Genomic DNA, 24,365 nt, shown 5'->3' with positions numbered 1-24,365 from the left:
ACAATAAACTTCTGACCGTTCAGCAGCCTGAGAGAGAGACCGGTTCAGCTGAGTGGTTAGTTGATGTCTCTCGTATCCCTAGCTGCACACGTTGCTCAAGGTTGTGATTACGTGTGTTGCACGCAATTATACAGTAACTTTGTCAGTCATTATGAATGTGAGGGGCCTGTTCTTTGTGACCTGTTTTGTGTAACTTGAAGCAGTTAGGAGTGTTTTCTGGGGTCATAGCCGATGTGAGTACAGAAATCAACAGCAGCAGTGATTGTGAATGCGACCCTTTGCCCTTCATGCTTCCGATGTCTATTAAAGGTGCTTCTGGCGAGTGCTACACTCGAGGCTACTGTAGACGGTGAATAATGAAGCTGGTCACTGAAAATAGGTTGGACTCTGGACTTGATCAGCATCGCATGGTCTCCCAGGCTTTATCAGAATATGATCGCCATTGCAATGAAGGAGTATGGCAACATAATGGTTATCTTACCCAACTAGTAACCCAGAAGACAAATGACCAGAAGATATGAATTCAATCCCACCATACCATCTGGGAATTTAAATGAAGTTCAGTCAAACAAGATACAGCAATAAGAAGTTGACATCAGTAATGGTGACCCTGAAACTATTGGATTGCCATCATAACCCACCTTGGCAAATTAGTAGAATGAATCCTGAGAAAGGATTAACTGTCACATAGATAGTCAGGGATACATAGAACATACAGTGCAGAAGGAGGCCATTCGGCCCATCGAGTCTGCACCGACCCACTTAAACCCTCACTTCCACCCTATCCCCATCATTTTTTTGGTCACTAAGAGTGTTTTATCATGGCCAATCCACCTAACCTGCACGTCTTTGGACTGGGGGGAGGAAACCGGAGCACCCGGAGGAAACCCACACAGACACGGGGAGAACGTGCAGACTCTGCACAGACAGTGACCCAGCAGGGAATCGAACCTGGGACCCTGGTGCTGTGAAGCAACAGTGCTAATCACTTGTGCTACCGTGCTGCCCGGGATAGTCAGCATGGATTTGTTAAAGGAAGCTCTTGCCTCACAAATTTGATTGAATACTTTGAGGAAGTGGCAAGAAGGGTAGATGAAGGTAGTGCAGTGGATGTGGTGTACATGGATTTTAGCAAGGCGTTTGACAAGGTCCCACTTGATAGATTGGTCAAGAAAGTGAAAGTTCCTGGGATACAGGGCAAAGTGACAAACTGGATTAAAAAGTTGCTTCAGTAACAGGGAAACGGTTGAACTGAACCTGACTTTGCTATTGTCAAACACGCACAGACAGGACTGTAGTGTCATTCTGAATTATCAGGAGTAGCAAATCCTAAATCATTGTCCCTGACTTTCTGCTTCTCTATTTTCTCCCATGGAGGCCAATTGTGACATTCATCTCCCATTGCCCTGGCTGGGATCTGCAAACTATGGATGGATGAGGGATCACACTTGGGAAAGGTCTGGTTTTCGGAGATGCTTCTCCCAAACCAACATGCCCAGCATCAAGGCAGTAATTGCTTTAAATAACCTGCACCATTGGGCAGGGCATGTCGCTCGTATGTCGCGCCTGACACCGGACTCCCAAAGCAACGATTTAACTTGGGACTTGGCCACAGCAGGAGATTCCCAGCAGGACTTTGGAAATGTTTTCGGGATGACCTCCGCACCATGGTTAGCACTGCTGCTTCACAGCGCCAGGGACCGGGGTTCATAGAATCCCGACAGTGCGGAAGGGGGCTATTCTGCCCATCGAGACTGCACCGATCCACCCTGCCCCTGCAACTCCATTACCTAACCTTCACATCCCAGGACACTAATTTAGCATGGCCAAACCACCTACCCCGGACATCTTGGACTGAATTCTGGGTTCAATTCTGGCCTTAGGTAACAGTCTGTGTGAAGTTTGCACGTTCTCCCTGTGACTCTGTGGGTTTCCTCCCACAGTCCAAAGATGTGCAGGTTAGGTGAATTGGGCATGCTATATTGCCGTTTAGTGTCCAGGGTTGTGCAGTTTGGGTAGATTGGCCATAGTCAATTGTGTGGGGTTGCAGCGATCGGGCAGGGGAAAGGACTTAGGTAGGGTACTCTTTCGGAGAGTAGGTGCAGACTCAATGGGCTGAATGGGCTCCTTCTGCATTTCTGGGATTCTATGGATCCCTGAGAAGTCAAACTTCTCGGTGGACTCATAGGAGACCCTGACCTTTGACCAACCTAAATAGGCGAGGCTCATTTGGGCAGGCACCAAACACATGGAGACACTTTATCAGTAACAGGCAGAGGTGAAGTCGAGGAGTCGGAGAGCACGCACAAACCTCCAAGCAACTCATCTGCCCAACTCTTCAATCGCCACCTGCCCGCATGTGGCAGAGTCTGCGAATCGTACTTTATCAGCTGTCTCCGAACCCGTGGAACCAGGTCATCCTCGATCCCGAGGGATTGTCTTAAAAAGGTGGAAGGTGGTCTGGACATTGTAGTAATGCATTTATTTATCCATTGTGCATTGGTGGGGTATATGAATGTGTGAGTGAGTGATTTTAGGTTGGATATTCTTTCTGCTCAGCTCCAGTCAGCACTGACGGGGACAGTTGCTGCCAGACTGAGATTTAATTGACTTTTGAGCATGAAGGGAATTGGACTGGAGCTAGAGATTCAGCTATGATCATGATCATGAATGGTCGGACACGTTTGAGGGGCCACACAGACTAAGCTTATGTTTCTTAGGTTCTTACGCCAGTTGTCCTATCCAGCGAGCTGTTTAATGAAAACACTCTGAGCTGGCCTGACCCCTGACTCCAGTGATTTTATTAACAAGGCAAGAAATTGACAAAATCTGGCTGCTTATTACTTACTCCCGCCTCATGCTTAAATGCAGGTCTCTCCAAGACGTCTGACCAGGCCTACATTGACTTTGAGAACATCGAAGCCATCGTGAAAACTGCTAGCAGGACGAAGTTCTTCATTGAGTTCTACTCCACCTGTCTGGAAGGTGAGTAACAGTGAATGGAAGCTCTTGCTCCCATGACCCACAAGTGGCATAATGATAATGTCCCTGCGCTATCACCCAAAGACTCTTCAGACTAATGCTCTGGGGACATGGGTTCAAATCCCAACAAGGCAGCTGATGGAATTTAAATTCAATTAATAAATCCGGAATTGAAAGCTAGCCTCGGTAATGAAGACTGCGGGAACTATCATTAATTGTCATAAAACCAATCTCGTTCCCTAATGTATTTCCAGGAAGGAAATCTGCCGTCCTTACCTGGTCTAGCCTAGATCTCTCCAGCTCCACAGCAGTGTGGTTGAATCTTAACTGCCCTCCTGAAACGGTTTGGCAGACAACTCAATTCGGAGGAACTTAAGGATGGGTAACAATGCTGGCCTTGATACTGACACTCGCACCCCATGAAAAAATACATTTCGAAAAGTAACAGCCACTTTTGAAATGTGCCAAAAATGGTCTCCCTGGTTTATTGGAGGAGCCAATCTTGGGTTGGGCATTGTGCAATGAGAAAGGATTAGTTGGCAATCTCGTTGTGAGAGAACCCTTGGGATGAGTGACCATATGATAGGATCCTTTATCAAGGTGGACAGTGAGTTGGTTGATTCTGAGACCAGGGTCCTGAATCTCAATAAAAGTAACTAGGATGATGTTGGGTATGATGGTTTGGGAAACATTACTGAAAGGAGGGACAGTGGACAGGCAATGGCAGGAATTCAAGCAACGAACAGGTGAACTCCAAAAGTTGTTTATTGGTTATTGGCGCAAGAGTAGAAAGAGAACTGTGGCCAAACCATGGCTTACAAGGGAAGTTGGCGATACTATTTGCTTCTGTTGCTCTGTTTCTCTGGTTCTGAATATGGCGGTCAATATGGTCGCCTTCCTTAACCCTAATTATGTTTGCTTTAGAGTCGCCAGGTATCTCTCGATACCGCCACAAGGTTCAAACCCGAATACTGATCAAAGAGCCAATACACCAGTTAGTTAGTTCAAAGTCAATACTATTTATTTACACACACAGTAATATCTACTCATACACAAAATACTACAAACTAAACTATCTCTAATGCTAACGCCTATACTTAGCTTTGGGTGCCCACTCAGTCAGAGGAACAATGGCCATTGTTCGGATCTCCACTATGGATATAGGCTCTGTGCCTGCTTGTTTTCCTAACATTGTTCACAGTTCCCTACATTATTTGCGAGCGTCCATTTTGTATTCTGGAAGTGGCCATCCCAGATGGCTATACTTCAAAGAAGAAGCATACAAATTAGCAAGAAAAAGCATTGGGCCTGAAGATTAGACACAGTTTAAAATTCAGCAAAGGCAGACCAAGGGATTGTTTAAGAAGGGGAAAATACAATATGTAAGTAAATTAGCGGGGACATAAAAACTGACTATAGAAGTGTGCAAAGAGAAAAGGATTGACAAAAAATAATCACAGTCAAAAACGGGGGAATTCAAAAGGGGAACGAAATGGCTGAGGAACTAAATTCATACTTTGCTTCTGTCTTCACAAAGGAAGAAACTAATAATGTACTGGAAGTTCTGAGAAACACAAATTTTAGTGAGGAGCTGAAGGAAATCAGTATTAGTAGAGGAATGGTTTTGGGGAAATTAATGGGGGATTGAATGCGGATATATCTCCAGGGCCTTATCATCTTCATCCCAGAGTACTTAAGGAAGTGGCCCTAGAAATAGTAGATCCATCCGTGTGGAGTTTGCACATTCTCCCTGTGTTTGCGTGGGTTTCGCTCCCACAACCCAAAGATGTGCAGGTAAATTGCCCCTTAATTGGAAAAAATTAATTGCGTACGCCAAATTTATTTTTAAAAAGAAATAGTAGATTCGTTGGTGGTCATTTTCCAAATTTCTTTGGACTCTGGAATGGTTCCTACAGATTGGAGGGTAGAGAATGTAACCCCGCTATTCAAAAAGGAGGTAGAGAGAAAACTGGGAACAATAGACCAGTGAGCCTAACGTCGGAAGTAGGGACGTTGCGTTGCTACAGTCCATTCTCAAGGATTTCATTGCAGAGCATTTGGAAAGCAGTCTTGGAATCAGACTAAGTCAGTATGGATTTATGAAAAGGAAATCATGCTTGACAAATCTAATAGAATTCTTTGAAGATGTAACTCATAAAGTTGACCAGGGAGAACAGGTGTATGTGGTTTATTTAGACTTTCAGAAGGCTTTTGACAAGGTCTCATAGCAGATTACTATGTAAAGTTAAAGCATATGGGATTGCGGATGGTGCCTTCAGATGGATAGAAAGCTGGTTAGCAGACCGGAAGCGAAGAGTTGGAATAAATGGAACTTTTTCTGGCAGGCAGTGACTAGTGGGGTACCGCAGGGATCTGTGCTGAGACCCCAGCTGTTCACATTATATGTTAATGATTTGGACGAGGGAACTAACTGTATAATCTCCAAATTTGCAGATGATACAAAGTCAGGTGGGAGGGTGAGTTGCAAGGAGGATGTAGAGATACTTCAGCCTGATTTGGATAGGCTGAATGAGGGGGCACATGCATGGCAGATGCAGTATACTGTGAATAAATGTGAGATTATTCACTTCGGTAGCAAAAATAGGAAGGCAGATTATTATTTGAATGGTTGTAAATTGAGAGAGGTGGACACTCAGTGAGACCTTGGTGTCCTCATGCATCAGTCGCTGAAAGTAAGCGAGCAGGTACAGCAGGCAATAAAGAAGGCAAAAATAGTATGTTGGCCCTCGTAGCGAGAGGGTTTCAGTATAGGAATAGGGATGTTTTACTGCAATTGTGTAGGGCATTGGTGCGGCCACACCTGGAGTATTGTGTGTAGTTTTGGTGTCCTTACCTGAGGAAGGATGTTCTTGCTATGGAGGGAGGGCAGCGAAAGTTGACCAGGCTGATTCCTGGGATAATAATAATTGCTTATTGTCACAAGTAGGCTTCAATGAAGTTACTGTGAAAAGCCCCTAGTCCCCACATTCCGGTGCCTGTTCGGGGAGGCTGGTACGGGAATTGAACCCATGCTGCTGCCTTGTTCTACATTACAAGCCAGCTGTTTAGCCCACTGTGCTAAACGAGCCTCGTATGAGGAAGAGACTAAGTTGTTAGGGTTATATTCATTGGAGTTTAAACATTTTAGGACTGAGGTGAGGAGAAATTTCTTCACCCAGAGAGTGGTGAATCTGTGGAATTCACTACTGCAGAAAGTAGAGACCAAAATGTTGTGTAATTTCAAGAAGGAATTAAATATTGCTCTTGGGACTAAAGGGATATGGAGGGCAAGGCGAGATCAGGGTATTGAACTTGATCAGCCATGATCATAATGAACGGCGGAGCAGGCTCGAAGGGCTGAATGGCCCCGTCCTTTTTTCCGATGTATGTTTCTATGTATTTCAGGTCGCCCTCCTTTTTTAACCTATTTTTACCGATCCTCTTATTATTTAGTCAGGTGTCTCCCCGAGTTCCAGGTTCCACATTAAAAACGCCAAATCAGCGAATACGGAGGCCCAGGTGCAGATCTTTGAAACCGATGATGCGTTTTATATCAAAAGTCCTCAATCTTCAAAGTGAAAGTGGCCATGAAGCTGCTGGACTGAGGCCATAAAAACCTCAAGTGGTTCACTGGACCTTTGACGTGTTGTTTATATCTGATCCGAGCCACGTGAATTCAGCCCCACAACAACATAGTTGACTCTTAACCACCCCTCCCTATGAACTGCTCTAGCGGAATACCTGAGTTGTATCAAATCGCTGCTCAGCTCAAGACAGCAGTGGCCCACTCTCACCTTGTTAGGGTAGCTAGGGATTGGACCATTAATACCAACAATGCCAATGTTTCTGAAAATGAATAATATAACCAAAGTTACAAGGTTAGACCGTGCCATAATGGAGATGATTGGGGCATTTCCCTGTTAATCGCTGTAAATAACTTGGATCGTGGCATGCACATAATGTGTATTCTATAATTACTTTATTGTTGCTGGAGATGGTCCTGCTGGGCTAAGGAGACTAACGTAGTTTGATGCGAAGTTCAGAGATTGCAATTGTTTTTGATGTTACATGTAAAACTCTGTCTGCCATAATTCGCGTAAATTAAAACTACAAGTGTCTTGAGATGGATAGAAAGCTGGCTGAGGCAGCACGGTGGCACAGTGGGTTAGCCCTGCTGCCTCACGGCGCCGAGGTCCCAGGTTCGATCCCGGCTCTGGGTCACTGTCCGTGTGGAGTTTGCACATTCTCCCTGTGGTTGCGTGGGTTTCGCCTTCACAACCCAAAGATGTGCAGGGTAGGTGGATTGGCCACACTAAATTGCCCCTTAATTGGAAAAATGAATTGGGTACACTGAATTTTTTTTTAGAAGAAGAAAACTGGCTGACACAGTAATTTACTCTGGTGGGATGGCTGAGGAGTGAAGGGGATGTAAAATGATGCCTTTGAAGTGCAACTGAGAGTTGGAGCCAAATCCTGTCTGCTCTGTGACCTGAAAGCTGCTTTTGAATTGGAACTGCAATTTGGTGATTTGTTTCATTAAGTGTACTTTTCTTTGTGAACTTGAGGTTTCTAAATCTGATAACAGCAAGTCTTGTTGCCTGGAATGGAGAGTAGGTCTTACGAGGAAAGGTTGAGGGTGCTAGGCCTTTTCTCATTAGAACGGAGAAGGATGAGGGGCGACTTGATGGAGGTTTATAAGATGATCAGGGGAATAGATAAGTAGACAGTCAGAGACTTTTTCCTCAGGTAGAACAAACCATTACAAGGGGACATAAATTTAAGGTGAATGGTGGAAGATATAGGGGGGATGTCAGAGGTAGGTTCTTTACCCAGAGAGTAGTGGGGGCATGGAATGCACTGCCTGTGGAAGTAGTTGAGTCGGAAACATTAGGGACCTTCAAGCGGCTATTGGATAGGTACATGGATTACGGTAGAATGCTGGGGTGTAGATTGATTTGTTCTTAATCTAGGACAAAAGTTCGGCACAACATCGTGGGCCTAAGGGCCTGTTCTGTGCTGTATTGTTCTATGTTCACGTAAGCATCACTCACACTTGAATAGCAATCAGCGTAAGCATGATAATATTTTTTATTAGTGTCACAAGTAGTCCAAAGATGTGCAGGTTTGGTGGATCGGCTATGCTAAATTGACCTTTGTGTCCAAAAAGGTTGGGTGGGGTTACTGGGTTATGGGGATAGAGTGATGGTGTCGGCTTGGGTAGGGTGCTCTTTCCAAGGGCCGGTGCAGTCACGATGGGCCGAATGGCCTCCTTCTGCACTGTAAATTCAATGATTCTGTGATTATATTAACACTGCAATGAAGTCACTGTGAAGATCCCCTAGTCGCCACACTACGGCGCCTATTCAGGTACACAGAGGGAGAATTCAGAATGTCCAATTCACCTAACAGAGTGTCTGTTTTGGGACTTGTGGGAGGAAACCCAGGCAGACACGGGGAGAACGTGCAGACTCCGCAAAGTGACCCAAGCTGGGAATCGACCCGGGACCCTGGCGCTGTGATGCAACAGTGCTAACCACTGTGCTACCGTGCTTAATATCTTGGTCGAACCAACTTTGCTGCGTTATTCATAAATACCATGCTGTGCCTGTTATATTGTTTGTATGCAGAGGTTGTATGTTTCGGAGAGAACTTCAGTCATTACGATATAGCTGCAACTACTCTTCCAATGTCCCTCCTTTCAGCTGTCCTTTCTTGTTCAGCCGTAGGAAACACGAGCCCTGTCCAGTTCCCCCACCTGCACAAAACACTCCAACCAGTTGGGATCAGGAGGGGAGGAAAATAACTTACCACCTTGTAGTCCCCCTTCTCTAAACAAATGTGAGGTGACCAATTTAACTCCATTTCTATCTCTACATGTGACCCTGACCTTACTGTAGCTGATCATCTTAACTCCCTCATCCCAATCACAGTGTGACCCATCTTATCGTTGGCCCCCATACTTGTTCTTTTGTTGCTCAATAACAAATTCTCAAAGCAGTATCCCATCTTGCTGCTAGGCACACTGCAACCCTCTGGTCCTGTAGAATGTAATTTTTGGCTCCTAACCGTGGTTGACCTTGATACCAATGAAGCAGCAGCGAAATGAGGCTTGACATCTGGAATGACAGGCTCTTTGCCAGAGCATAGAGGGCCCGGATGTTGGAAGAAGACTGGAGAGGGTGGGAACTGCTTTGATGTGTGCTTGCTCCTCTCCACTTCCCTTAACCCCCCACTCCATTTTCCTCCACCAGCTCCCTCCGGCTCACCTTTCCTCCCACCCAAGTAGAATATCCTGCCAACATTCACTATTCAGGCTCACGTTGCTTGCTAGCTAGGATGAAAGGTCCACAAGATCAGGAGTGGAGGAAAATAACTTACCACCTGGTTCCCTTGTTCCGTTGCAGAATTCAGGAAAAGTTCAGAAAACGATACACAGAGCAGTGACAACATCAAGTTTCTGAAGGTTGGCTGGTCTTCAAGGCAACTCCCAACGGTAACTCAAACAGGCAGCTTCTCTTTCTGCAGGCCATGTGCTGTCTTGCTGTATCTAATGCTTGTTTACGGCAGAAAAAAGAATTACCTTTGTAACAATGCCTTTCATGATCTTGGGAGTGTTGTCACTGCTGCAGCTCACATCAGTAGCACTGATGTGCATCTGAAAGCTTCCACAAACAGCAGCAAGATATGGGAAGAAAGTGGGTAGGTGGGATTTGAGATTTATGATGAGAAGATGGGTAGATGGGGTTGAGAAGGAAATGACTTGCTTTTACATAAACCCCTTGCAGCGACCCAAAACGATTTACAATGTCGTAATTTATTAATTGTAGTCATTGTTGCAATGTGGGAAATGCAGTAGCCAATTTGCACACAGCATGCTCCCTATTAGCATGTGACAATGACCCGGACCATCTGTTTTTTGTGCTGTTGATTGAGGGATAAATGTTGGCCAGAATGTTGGGGGAGCTCCCTTGCTCTTGTTCGTAATTATGGTCATGGGATATGTTCCATCCAGTACCTGGATATCGTGTTTTGGATGAGACGGTACACCTCTGACAGTGCAGCACTCCCTCAGTAATTCGCTGGAGAGCAGCCTGGATTTTGTGCTCGAGTCGCTGGGGCGGGACTGGAACCCACAGCCTTCTGACTCTGAGTATATTCCATCATTAAACTATACTGACTTGAAATGCCATTGTCTTCCCTGAAAGATATAGATGCCAGCGTACTAACTATATCTAGTGACAGGGCAGAATTATAATATATCATGGAACATATGGCCAAGTTATCATTCAGAACAGGAATGATGCATCTATTTTGTTTTAAAGCTGAAGCCAATTCTGTCGGATATCGAGTACCTTCAGGACCAGCACCTCCTCCTCACAGTCAAATCCGTGGATGGTTACGAATCTTACGGTGAGTGGTGCCAGTGTTGGAGGGTGCACTGGGGCAAACTGGAGGCATTCTGCTTCACCCCTTTACAGTGCTGCTCGGAATGTGGGTGAAGGGAATCTGCCAGCCCGACCCAATCTGGCCTCCATGTGACTCCAGTCCCACACTACGTGGTTCACTTTTTTGTTTTATTCAATCACTGATGTGGGCGCGCTGGCTTGGCCAGCACTTATTGCCCATCCCTAATTGCCCTTGAACTGAGTGGCTTGCTGGGCTACTCCAGAGGGTTTCCAAATCAGGCTGTTAACTGTAGCATTGAATCCAAGTAGGAGAATTGTTGATAGTTTAATAAATGTGTTAAAGCTATCTCCAAGTCTGAACCTTCCTTTGTCAGAGTGCACATCAAGGAAGCAGCTTATGCTACGACAAGAGCATAACTCTCCGCCTTGCTTTCTTGTACCTTGTCCCTTGTGGAGAAAAACCCTTCTTCTGGGCATCAGTTGATATGAGAGGCCACCAATAGTTACCAAGAAATCCAATAGGTAAATCAAAGGAAACGTCCTTACCGGGAGAATGTGGAATTCATTACCACAGGGAATAGTTTGCATTTACGGGGAAGCTGGACAACCATATGAGGGAAGAGAGGGTCCAGAATATTGCTGATGGAATTAAATGAGGAAGGAGAGGAGGCTCAAGTGGAGAGCAAACGTCAACAAGGATTGTTTCGGCCAAGTGGCCTATTTCTGTTTGGTATATCCTGTGTAATATCTGTAACCTCCTTTTATACCTGTAAACTCTGCTCAATAACTCTCACCTCTTTGTAATGTCCCACCTCTCAGTCCACCATTGGCAACCATACCTTCTGTTACCTAGGATCTCTTGACTAGAATTTACTCGAACCCTTCGGGATTTGTCTCTGATTAAACTTTTAGTCACCTGTACACAGTCGCCTTCTCTACCTTGGTTGCTATTTCCCTTGCGAAGTACCTTGTGTTCTTCAATGTTAAGCACACTATTCAACTGCATGGTTGTCCCCATGCTAATCTCATTCTGATGAGGTTGTTTGAGGGGTAGATTCTGTCACGTACCAGGAGAACTGCTTCCTGTTTATCTAAATAGTGTCATGGCATCTTTTACATTCACCAGAAAAGGCAAACAGTGTTTCTGTTTATTGTCAGACCCGAAAGATGGCTAATTCTATAGTGCAGTGCGCACCTCCCCCCCCCCCCCCCCCCCCCCCCCCCCAAACTAACCCTCCGATCGTGTGGCGCACCCTCCGTACTAACCCCCCAACCATGTGGCATGCCTTCTGTTCCACTTTCTCCGTACTGCAGATAAGTGCCAGCCCAGATTAGAACCCAAGAGTTTCTTACTGTGAGCAGAGAGCGGTAGCAGCCTGAGCCCCAGCTGAAGGTGTGATTGATGTTCAATTACGTTCTTCTATTTGATGCCATGTCCCTCATTTTAATACCATCTCCTGGTGCCTTTTGTTCCCCCGCAGGAGAATGCTGTATTGCACTGAAGTCAATGATTGGCAGCACCGCCCAACAGTTCCTGACCTCACTGTCACACAGGGGCGAGGAAACGGGCAACATCCGCGGGTCCATGAAGGTTCGAGTGCCCGCAGAGAGAATTGGAACTCGGGAGCGCCTTTACGGTGCGTAGTGCAACAGCCCCAGCAATCTGTGTGGTTTGGTTTAGAAGCCCGTGTTTAATACAGCTTTTGATGAGTCTGTAGGCTCTGTTGTCTGAGTGGGCCTGAAGCTGCCCTATTTAAAAGGAAGACTGTGGTTATAGCTGACTGTCAGCTGTGTGTTGATTCTGAATGGTTTCAGGTGTTTGTCCTTTTTGTTTGTAAAGGGCAGAGTGGTTTGTGTGACGTTCTCTTTTTCAACATCTAGGATTAACCAGTCGAAGTTGTGCTTCTATTCTGGCAGCTGCCTGTCCTGACAGGCGAGGACAAGGCTCCAATACTCTGCAGTTGCTTTTCTGTCACGGCTCACAGGCTCGAGTCGCCATTCGGTTGGGGGGGTTGGCGGGACTGGCGGTGAGAGTTAATAGGAAGGTGGCCAGCGACTGGAGAACTGCCCTTGCATCAGTTTGTACCTTCAGGTTACGGGATGTATGGGGTAAACTACCAGGTTGGAGAAAGTAGGCCAAACCATAAGCGTATGCTGATAGGTAGAGGATACGGGGTGGGCGCAGCCTCATTTGAAACCTAAACAAACTGCATGGACCAACTAAGTCTAATGGGCCATTCCAATGCTGTGAAATTCTATGGCATTGGAACCAACCCTGGTTTTCTTTGCATTCTGTGGATTTTTTATTGTGAATGAATGAGTTCAAGTGTCACTTTCCCACTCCCACAGGAGAAGCAGAGGACACTTCCTGGCAGTTATTCCCCCCCCCCCAAGTTCTGGGAAACCAGCCAACCATGATTGAAAGACTCGTGATGTGGCATCACTTTGAACTCTGTTTAAAAATGCTCTGTCTCAGTTGGCTCTGTCCATGTCAGTTTTATAAGTTTTATGTTTCACCAGCGTTGCGTTGTCTCTCTTGAAACTCCTGCATCTATGCAGCATTTTCTAATGAATAAACGTCGACGAGAGCCGCACACAATGAGTTACTGGCCCCTCAGAATTGACTTAAAAGCTCTTTAGGGACTTGGGAACTAGGGGACTAGGGAACTATAATATGGCCTCATGCTGTCCTTCCTTATCATTAGAAATTCCTTGGGCCACATTTATAATGAAAACTACCCCCTCTTGATTGACTTTAAAATTCTCTGGGGGCTTTTAAAAATAACACTGCCTCATTCTGTCCCTCATTGTCATTGGAATTTCCTTTGGCTAGATTTATAATGAAAACTACCTATGTAAACTTGTCACATCACCACAGCAGAGCAGTGTGACAGGTTTACATAGCAGTTTTCATTATGAATGTGAACATAGCTTTATAGTGGAAAAATTGATAGGAAATATATGCAGACTTTTAATATTTATATTTAATGCATAAAAAAAACAATAAAACAGGCTGACATTTGTTGCAAATGCAGAGCTTTGGAGCTTTTCATTGTATTATTTCAAGAGAAGAACACAGTTGTGAAACAAGATTGGAGGTAAAGAATGAAATGAAATTCGCTTATTGTCACAAGTAGGCTTCAAATGAAGTTACTGTGAAAAGCCCCTAGTCGCCACATTCTGGCGCCTGTTCGGGGAGGCTGGTACGAGAATTGAACCGGGCTGCTGGCCTGCCTTGGTCTGCTTTCAAAGCCAGCGATTTAGCCCTGTGCTAAACCAGCCCCGGAATTGAGTGAGCAGTTCTCGCCTGTGCTCATGTTATAGATGTATGGACATGTGTTACATGTTTCGGTGTTTCAATGTGTTCTATGGTTGTGGAAGTTGCTGGGAAACCTGGCACTTTTAACCAACCCTAGTTGCATCTGAGGGGCTTGCTGGACCAACCAAGTTAGTGTGGGGCTGGAGTTTACACACACAGGAAAGGCGGGGGATTTCCTTTCCGCGAGGACATTTGTGAATAGTTCGATTATTTTAACATTGCTTATAGATGATGCCAGCTTTTCATTTCCAATTTTTTTGGAAATGGCAGGACAGGATTTGAACTCGTGGGGCGGGAACTTTCCTTGTCAGCAGGTTGGGAATGGGTGCGTGTGTGTTTTCAAAATTGCATTACAGGAGGACGTCTCTATCTCCTGAGAGCTCTGGAACGGGCTTCGACTTTCAAATGGAGGGTAGGAAGGGATAGTTTGTGGAACCCATTTGCTTCCAATCAATGGCTCATTAAGCTCCTTGAGCTTGTTAACAGGCTGGAGAGGGTAAGAACACAGTTTTTAAATGTGAATTTGATGAATCCACAGTATGGTGATGTTAGAGCATAGTGTTGGGTTCAAAGCAGGGAGAGGTGAAAGTTTTTATGCAGTGAAAGTTATCGGGGCCTGGGATCTCATGCTGGATCGTGCTTCTTACCCTTCTGGCTGTATGGCCACTTCTATGAGCATTTGTTCTGCTGACTCTCGCAGAAACTGCTTCCTCTCTTCGTCAAGGCAGGGGTAATTACAGCATGGGATCACAAGCTGGAAACCATCTGGACTTTGGGTTCCCGACCCTGCTGTGAAAACCCGAACCATGATCTCTGGATTACTGGTCCAGTAACGTTATCAATATGTCACCGTAAGATATCGAGTAGCTGGAATACAGTACAAAGCACAAAGTGCCTGATTGTGTCCTTCAAAGATTCTCAGAACATTTTGTATCAAATTAATTGCTGTGAAATCCATTAATTTTTGTGTTGGCATTTGGTAGTCAATTTGCATGCATTAAAATTTTCCAGCATTTTGGTGGAATGATCATTCGATGTGTCTGACTTTGATTAAATGCTGGCTGGGGCATTGGGAGAATTACCCGCATCATTGGGACTCTCAGTACTGCACTGAATGTCAGCCTAGAATTTTGCCGCCACATCTCTCGAGTGGGGCTTAAACTGACAATTTCCTAACAGGTGAGAATGCCACCACTGAGCTATGGCTGACACCTTGACGATATCGTGCAGCATAATGCTGTAATCTCCGTGGAGTGGTGTTCCCAGTCGGATTCTCTCCCTGCATCTAGTTACTTACTCTGAAATGCAGCCACATCTTTCTCGCCCAACCTTCTGACTTGGGCCAGATGAGAATAATAATGCAGTTCTGTGAGTTCCGAGACCTCCTGTGGAGGGCCGGAGAGTCGAGGGAAAGGAAGAGGTCACTAATTTTGGACCTTCGATTTGCTGGCAGTGTCTCTCGATGTTGTTTGTGGAATCTTGTAGATTGCTTTCTGCTTTTGGCTGCATAGGTCGTTGAACTTGAAAAGCACTGATTTGTCAAGTGGGCTGATTCACTGCCTGATACTATTGAAAAATATTATTTTGTGCTGGTTACTGTGTTCCAGCACCATCTGGTGGTGCCAATGAAGTACAACATCTCCACCAAATTCCACATTATTCCCACACTGCCTTGTTCAATGGTTTAGATTTTTAAGCACACATTTGTAGTTCATTAAGTCTATTTATCCTGACTGGACAGAATATTGCACTGATCACAGCACAGCTGAATCTCTCCCCTTTTGTTTTGTGTCCCACAGAATGGATTAGAGTCGACAAAGATGAAACTGGAGCGGCCAAGGGGAAGCCAGCGTCCAGATCGAGTCAGGACTTAAAGTAAGGTCACTGTTTGTCTGATCCTTTTTTGCTTTGACCGTCTTGCCTGCCGTTTGTATTGCCTCTTCCTCCATAGCTGAGGGGAGGCAACAGCAGCCTTGGGAAACATCCAGGTGGATGCTGGTGTTTCGCAGAGCAATGATGGAGAAGCTTGTGATAGAATGTAAGCGATTGGCTGTGCTGCTTTTAGAGAAGAATCAATAGGATATTTACTATCCTTTAACTTTATTCAAAACCAAAATGTTAATTACTGTTGTCTCGGCCCATCCGCTGCGATAGGTTCTGATCCCTGCCTTTGGTACTTCCAGACCTGACTCTTCCGATACTGCGCTGACTGACGTCCACTTTCCATAAACTACTCATAATAATCTTTATTAGTGTCACAGGTAGGCTTACATTAACACTGCAATGAGGTTACTGTGAAAAGCCCCTAGTCACCACATTCCGGCGCCTGTTCGCAGACACTGGGAGAACGTGCAGACTCCACACAAACAGTTGCCATGCTGTGAATCGAACACGGATCCCTGGCTCTGTGACGCAACAGTGCTAACCACCGGTCATTCAAACATTTGCTCGCATGCTAAGTCCCATCCACCCATCACCCCAGTGGTCACTGAACTACATTGGCTTCCAGTTCAGCAATGCCTCAAATTCTATATTCTCCTCCCTTGTCTTCAACTCTGTCTGTGGCCTCACTTTTCCCTGTCGCAGCAACCTCTGAGCCCTACAACCGTCCGAGATCCCTGCACTTCCCCCATTCTGGGGCATCCCTGATTTTAATTGCCCCATCATTGGTAGCCGTACCTTCAGCTGCCTGGGTGCTGAACCTTTGAGATTCCTTTCTAAGTCTCTTTAAGAGGAGAGAGTGTACCGTCTACCTTTTTCACCAAGGGTTTCCTGCTTTAGTAATTCCCTCTGGGGCTAGGTGTGAAATAATTGCCTCTGTGATGCACCTTTGGACAGTTTACGAAGTTTTTTTTATTTTTAAAAAAATATATATTTATTAAAGTTTTTTAACACCATTTTTCTCCCTTACAAACAATAACCCCCCCTCCCCCTCATAACAAAAAAAAACGAGAAATCGCGCAGAGCAAGATATATACATGGCAAAATGATATATTTACATAGCTTTGTACACTGGCCCTCACCCGTACGTGCCAGTTTCCCCAACCCTTCATGTTATCTCTTGCTCATCCACCCTCCCAGGCAGTCCCCCCTCCCCTCCCCCCCCTCCCCCAAGGTTGCTGCTGCTGCTGACCGACCTCCCTCTAACACTCCGCGAGATAGTCTAGGAACGGTTGCCACCGCCTGTAGAACCCCTGCGCAGACCCTCTCAAGGCAAACTTAATCCTCTCCAACTTTATGAACCCAGCCATATCATTTATCCAGGCCTCCAGGCTGGGGGGCTTCGCCTCCTTCCACATTAGCAAGATCCTTCGCCGGGCTACTAGGGACGCAAAGGCCAGAATGCCGGCCTCTTTCGCCTCCTGCACTCCCGGTTCGTCCACTACTCCAAATATTGCTCGCCCCCAGCTTGGCTTGACCCGGACTTTCACCACCTGAGATATTGCTCCCGCCACTCCTCTCCAGAACCCCTCCAGTGCCGGGCATGACCAAAACATATGGACATGGTTCGCCGGGCTCCCTGAGCACCTTCCACATCTGTCCTCTACCCCAAAGAACCTACTCAACCTCTCCCCCGTCAAGTGCGCTCTGTGGACCACCTTAAATTGTATCAGGCTGAGCCTGGCACACGAGGAGGAGGAATTAACCCTATCTAGGGCATCCGCCCACAGACCTTCCTCGATCTCCTCCCCCAGCTCCTCCTCCCATTTACCCTTCAACTCTTCTACCAGCGCTTCCCCCTCTTCTTTCAACTCCTGGTGTATTTCCGACACCTTGCCCTTGTTTACGAAGTTAAACATTAGGTGTGATTGTTTGGTTAAGGAAGGAGAAAATCCGTTGATGTTCTAGCCGCTGATCAATATCCAATAATTCTGACTGGAAAGCAGATCTGTGTGTATATTTGCTGGAGACTCGATTGAGTTCAATGAAGTTCCTTTATCGATGGAGAACTTGTAGCAGTTTCAGTTAAAGATCGGAAACAGTTGACACCAGAAATCAGGATATGAAATGGACTTTAATATCGTGATGGTGGCAACAAAAAAAATCTATCAATTTTAGATGCTGCATCAGGGGATAACTCAACCGTTCTTGATCAATGGGCCAACTTACTCACTCACGGCAACTTACTCACTCACAGCTCGGTAGCACAGTGGTTAGCACAGTTGCTTCACAGCTCCAGGGTCCCAGGTTCGATTCCCACCTTGGGCCACTGTGTGGAGTCTGCACGTTCTCCCCGGGTCTACGTGGGTTTCCTCCGGGTGCTCCGGTTTCCCCCCACAGTCCAAAGATGTGCAGGTCAGGTGGATTGGACATGATAAATTGCCCTTCGTGTCCAAAAAAGGTTGGGGTTACTGGGTTATGGGGATAGGGTGCTCTTTCCAAGGGCCAGTGCAGACTGTAAATTCTGTGATACTTGTATATAGAATCATGCAGCACAGAAGGGAGGCCATTCAGCCTGTCTAGCATGTGCCAGCTTTTTGTAAGAGGTTCAATTAGTCCCACTCCCTCTGGCCTTTCTCCGTAGGCCCTGCAAGTATTTACTATGTGTATTTATCCGGTTCCCTTTTCAAAGTTACTATTGAAGCTGTTGCCACCGCCCTTTCAAGCAGATCAGCCTAACTATTGCAAAATTTGTTCATGGGATGTGGACATGGCTGGCGGGGCCAGGGTTTGTTGCTCTTGTGAGTACTTGAAAGTCAACCACATCGTTGTGGGTCTGGAGTCACATGTAGGCCAGACCGGGTAAAGACAGCAGATTTCCTTCCCGAAAGGCCACGAGTGAACCAGATGGGTTTTTACAACAATTGATAGTTTTGGGGTCACCATCACGGAGATTAACTTTATGTCCCAGATTTTTTTAATGGAATTTAAATTACTGGGCATCTGGCCCTGAGCAGTGGACTAGGCCTCTGGATCACTGTTCCAGTGACATTACCACTGTGCCACCGTCCTCTCAAACATTAAAAAAAAGTCATAGAATCATAGAATTTACAGTGCAGAAGGAGGCCATTCGGCCCATCGGGTCTGCACCGGCCCTCGGAAAGAGCACCCTACCCAAGGTCAACACCTCCACTCTATCCCCGTAACCCAGTAACTCCACCCAACACTAAGGGCAATTTTGGACACCAAGGGCAATTTATCATGGCCAATCCACCTAACCTGCACATCTTTGGACTGTGGGAGGAAACCAGAGCACCCGGAGGAAATCCACGCACACACGGGGAGGACGTGCAGACTCCGCAAAGACAGTGACCCAAGCCGGGAATCGAACCTGGTACCCTGGAGCTGTGACGCAATTGTGCTATCCACAATGCTACCGTGCTGCCCCATCTGTGGCTCTTTTGGCAATTATCTGAAATCTGTGCCCTCTGGTTATTGATCTTCTTGCCAATGGAAACAGTTTCTGCTTATTTACTCAATTAAAACCCTTCATGACTTTCCCCTAGACCTGCTCTGCTCTAAAGGGGGCAATGCCAACGCCTCCACGTATCTCAAATCCCTAATGTCATTCTCGTAAATTTCAGCACCCTCTCCTCGACCTTTTTTGCAAGAAAAAAAATCTCCTATGGATGGGCCAGTGTGTAAGCGCAATTAATAAACTGAATTTAATGTCATTTTCTTTCCCGTTGCTTTGCAAGCTTTGTGCCGAACTTTCTTTTCTTCCTCACTGCTTTGCACTGGGAGCACAGCAGCAGTACCGTGGTGGCCTGGCACAGAGGTGGTTGTGGCGTGGTTGAATGGTTTTAGCATTAACATTTAGTTTGTGACCTTTCAGGACAACTTCGAAGAAGCTGGCCTCTGTGGAGAACGTGGGAATGCAGTTTGGGAAGCACTGTGACGAGACTGAGAAAGCCAGCTGTATCGCCACGGGGCGTGCACCAGCTCTACTTCCTGGAGTGGCTGCTGAAGACAGGTAGGTGCTATGGGGTTGAGGGAGAATCACTTTTACAGAAGCACTGTGGGCCATTAGCAAGAGGAGAATTTTATTCCACTGCAGTCTACAACCTCGTAGCCCAACATATCCCGCACTTAGCATCAAGTGAGCGAACCAGCTGTTTGAATGGGATTGCGGGTATACCCAGATATGAGGCCCCAAACTGATGAAGCTGCAAAATAGGACTACCTGCATACGGGACAATGCTGCAGACCGTGCTGAACGATCCCATTAGATCAAAGTTCTGCAGCCCTGCCACATCCTGTTAAAAATAGTGGTAAACAATTAAACTAAGGAGAAGAGGAGGCTCCACAAACACACCCATTTTCAGCATGGTAGCTCAGTGGTTAGCACAGTTGCTTCACAGCTCCAGGGTCCCAGGTTTGATTCCCGGCTTGGGTCACTGTCTGTGCGGAGTCTGCACGTTCTCCCCGTGTGTGCGTGGGTTTCCTCCGGGTGCTCCGGTTTCCTCCCACAGTCCAAAGATGTGCGGGTTAGGCGGATTGGCCATGCTAAATTGCCCCTTGGTGTCCAAAAAGATTAAGTTGGGTTACGGGGATAGGGTGGAGGTGTGGGCTTGAGTCAGGTGCTCTTTCCAAGGGCCGGTGCAGACGTGATGGGCTGAATGTCCTCCTGCCCTGTAAATTCTATGATTCAGGGATGGGAGAGGGAGAGAGCTGAGCATGTCAGTTCAAAAGATAAGGTGGACGTATTCGCAATCACCTTCAGACAGAAGTGCTGAATGGATGATCCATGTTGGCCTCCTCCTGAGGTCATAGAAACATTAAAAGTAGGAGTAGGCCAGTTGGCCCTTTTAGTCTGCTCCGCCATTCAGTATGATCATGGCTGATCCTCTATCTCAACATTATACTCTTGTACTCTCCCCATACCCCTTGACACCTTGAGAAACTAGAGGTCACTGCAGATGCCAGTCTTCAACCAATCAAACTCAATAAACAGCTGAAGGCATTAGATACTGCAAAGGCTGTAAGCCCTGACAAAAAAAAACAACTGAGATTGGGCTCCAGAACTCCCTTTGCCAAGCTACCTGGCAATGTGGAAAGTTTCCCAGATACGCCCTGTCCACAAAACACAGGATGAATTCAGAGGGCATTTCAGAGTCGACCACATTGCGTTGCCTCAGGAGGCACGTATAGGCCAGGCCAGATGAGGATGGCAGATTTACTTCTCTAAAGGACACTAGCAAACCAGATGGGTTTTTACAACAAGTTCTCATAGTACTGAGATTAGCTTTATATTCCAGCTTTAATAATTTAATTTAAATTCCACCAGTTGCCGTGGTGAGATTTGAACCCATGTCATTTGAATATTAGCCCGGGCCTCTGCATTACGAGTCCAGTGTCATTACCATTACACCACTATCTCCCATTAACGTTGTGGTCAACAGTACTGTCAAGTGGCACTTACCACTAACCTGTGCACCCATCATCAATTTGGGTTCCTCCAAGGCCATTAAGCTCCTTAGCCTATTTACAGCCTTGGACCTAACACGGACACTGGAGGTGAAGTGAGAGTGACTGCCCTTGACATCAAGGCAGCATTTGAAATGTGGCATCTAGGAACCCTAGCAAAATCAAAGTCGGGGGAAAGGAGGGAAACTCTCCACTAGTTGGAGTCATACTCGGCACAAAGGAAGATGGTAGGAGTTGTTGGAAGTCAATCACCTCAGTCCTGTGATATTACTGCAGGAGTTCCTCTGGGGAGTGTCCTAGGCCCAACGATCTTCAACTGTTTCATCAATAACTTTCCCTCCATCGTAACATCAGAGTGGGGATGTTCACTGATTATTGCAGAATGTTCAGTACCATTCCTGACTCCTCAGACACTGATAGTCTGTCTATCTGCAGCAAGACCAGGACAGTATCTAGGCTTGGGTTGATAAGTGATCAGTAACATTCACGCCACAGATGTGCCAGGCAATGACCATCTCCAACAAGAGAGCATCGGGCGGCACGGTAACACAGTGATTAGCATTGTTGCTTCACAGTGCCAGGGTCCCATGTTCGATTCCAGCTTGGGACACTGTCTGTGTGGAGTCTGCACGTTCTCCCCGTGTCAGCGTGGGTTTCCTCTGGGTGCTCCGGTTTCCTCCCACAAGTCCCGAAAGATGTGTTTGTTAAGTGAATTGGGCAATCTGAATTCTCCTTCTGTGTGTCCAAACAGGCGCCGGAATGTGGCGACTAGGGGATTTTCACAATAACTTCATTGCAGTGTTAATGTAAGGCTACTTGTGACAGTAATAAAGATTAGTATTATTATCTAATCGGCACAGTGGTTAGCATTGCTGCCTCACAGCTCCAGGGATTCTAATCCGGCCTTGTCTGTGTGGAGTTTGTACGTTTTACCCATGTCTACGTGGGTTTCTTTTGAGAGCTCTGGTTTCACTAATATGTGTGAGTTAGATGGATTGACCATGCTAAATTGCCCCTTAATGTCCAGGGATGCGCAGATTAGGTTACGGGTTGGGCTGGGGGAGTGGATCCAGGTAGGGTGCTCCTTTGGAGGGTTGGTGCAGACTCTATGAGCCGAATGGTCTCTTTCTGCATTGTATGGATTCCATGAATGACCATCACCCCTTGACATTCAATGGCATTATCATCACTGAATCCCCCACTGTCAACATCCTGGGGGTTACCATTGACCAGAAACTGAACTGGACTAGCCATATAAATACTGTGGCTACAAGAGTAGGTCAGAGGTGGGAATTCTGCAGGGAGTATTGATTTGATTTGATTTATTATTGTTACATGTATCAGTATACAGTGAAAAGTATTGTTTCTTGCCTGCTGTACAAACAATGCACACCGTACATAGGGAAGGATGGAGAGACTGCAGAATATAATGTTACAGTTATAGCAAGGTGTAGAGAAAAGATCAACTTAATACGAGGTAGGTCCATTCAAAAGTCTGATGGCAGTAGGGAAGAATCTGTTTCTGAGTCGGTTGGTACGTGACCTCAAACTTTGGTATCTTTTTCCTGACGGAAGAAGGTGGAAGAGAGTATGTCCGGGGTGCGTGGGGTCCTTAATTAGGCTGGCTGCCTTTCTGAGGCAGCGGGAATTATAGACCGAGTCAATGGATGGGAGGCTGGTTTGCGTGATGGACTGGGCTACATTCACAACCTTTTGTAGTTTCCTGCGGTCTTGGGCAGAGCAGGCTCCATACCAAGCTGTGATACAACCAGAAAGAATGCTTTCGATGGTGCATCTGTAGAAGTTGGTGAAGGTCGTAGCTGACATGCCAAATTTCCTTCGCCTTCTGAGAAAGTAGAGTCGTTGGTGGGCTTTCTTAACTATATGTCGGCATGGGGGGACCAGGACAGGCTGTTGGTGATCTGTACACCTAAAAACTTGAAGCTCTCGACCCTTTCTACTTCGTTCCCATTGATGTAGACAGGGTCATGTCCTCCGCTACGCTTCCTGAAGTCGATGACAATCTCCTTTTTTTGTTGACATTGAGGGAGAGATTATTGTCACCGCACCAGTTCACCAGATTATCTCATTCCTATACTCTGTCTCGTCATTGTTTGAAATCCGACCCACTAGGTGGTGTCATCCACCACTCCAGGTGGAGTAACTCACCTCCTGACCGACACCCCCCACCACCACCACCTACTGGGAGCGGACAAATCAGAAGTGTGATGGAGTACTTTCCACTTGCTTGAATGAGTGCAACGTCAAATACGTTCGAAGCTCAATACCATCTGTGGTAAAGCAACCCATTTGCTTGGCACCCCATGAACAGTCACTCCCTCCACCAAAAACACAGTGGCAGCAGTGTTTGCCAACTACAAGATGCGCTGCAAGTAACATGCCAAGACCCCTTTGACAACACCTTCCAAACCTGTGACCTCCACCACCCAAAAGGACAAGGACAGTCATGGGAATGCCATCACTTGCAAGTTCCTCTCCAAGCCACACACCATCCTGATTTGGAAATACATCGCCGTTCCTTCACTGTCACTGGGTCAAAATCTTGGAACTCCCTCCCTAACAGCACAGTGGGTGTACCTACACCACATGGACTGCAGCCAACACCTCCTCTAGGGCAATTCGGGATGGGCAACAGATGGTTAGCCTATACAGCCACACCCACGTCTCATGAATGAGTCAAAAACTTTCCAACAGTGTGGTATCCAGGAATAAATGATGAAGCAATTACCCAATCACCGTGCTGACTGGGGATAGTGTTCTCTATTTGTAATTTAATTTGAATCACCTTGTCGCAGTTTCTCAGCTGGTACCTGACCCTTGCTTCAACTTCAATTGCTGCCACGTGTCTCCCCAAGCTATTATGTATTCCCTCAGTTTGTCATCCGACACCAGAAAACCTAGATCGCATTCATTGCCCATCTAGAGTTGCCTTGACCAAACGTGAGCAGCAGCTCTTCCTTGAAAGATGTGACTTGATTTTTCAGACCATCTGTCAGCTTAATTTCTCAGTGTCAGAGAAGAGCTCTCTTTGCTCTTGCGCCTGCCTTAGTTTAGGAACCGCAGCTGCTAATTCACGTGCACAAGCCCTTTCAAACAGTAATCAGACCATGAACGGGTCTGTTCTGGGGATGTTGGTTGAGGAATAAATAGTGCCCCCCCCCCCCCCAAAAAAAAACCAGGACACAGTGAGAACTCCCTTTCTCTTAAAAATGGTGCCTTAGGATATTTAACATACGCCTGAGAGAGTGGTGTCGTGTTGGGTGTTCTGG

General features: G+C 46.3%; 1 protein-coding gene across 1 annotated transcript in view; it reads left to right on the top strand.

The window, feature by feature from the left end:
* inppl1a (inositol polyphosphate phosphatase-like 1a) overlaps positions 1-24,365 on the top strand; it is a 234,805-nt gene that overhangs the window by 196,438 nt on the left and 14,002 nt on the right. The window contains exons 20-25 of the mRNA XM_072477475.1: positions 2,872-2,985; positions 9,387-9,475; positions 10,305-10,392; positions 11,870-12,025; positions 15,507-15,582; positions 19,484-19,621. Of these exons, the coding sequence (XP_072333576.1) occupies positions 2,872-2,985; positions 9,387-9,475; positions 10,305-10,392; positions 11,870-12,025; positions 15,507-15,582; positions 19,484-19,621 (661 nt within the window). The remainder of the gene's footprint in view (positions 1-2,871; positions 2,986-9,386; positions 9,476-10,304; positions 10,393-11,869; positions 12,026-15,506; positions 15,583-19,483; positions 19,622-24,365) is intronic.

This window comes from Scyliorhinus torazame, chromosome 15 (assembly GCF_047496885.1).
Source record: "Scyliorhinus torazame isolate Kashiwa2021f chromosome 15, sScyTor2.1, whole genome shotgun sequence".
Lineage (NCBI taxonomy): Eukaryota > Metazoa > Chordata > Chondrichthyes > Carcharhiniformes > Scyliorhinidae > Scyliorhinus > Scyliorhinus torazame.
This window is presented reverse-complemented; position numbering and strand designations above follow the sequence as displayed.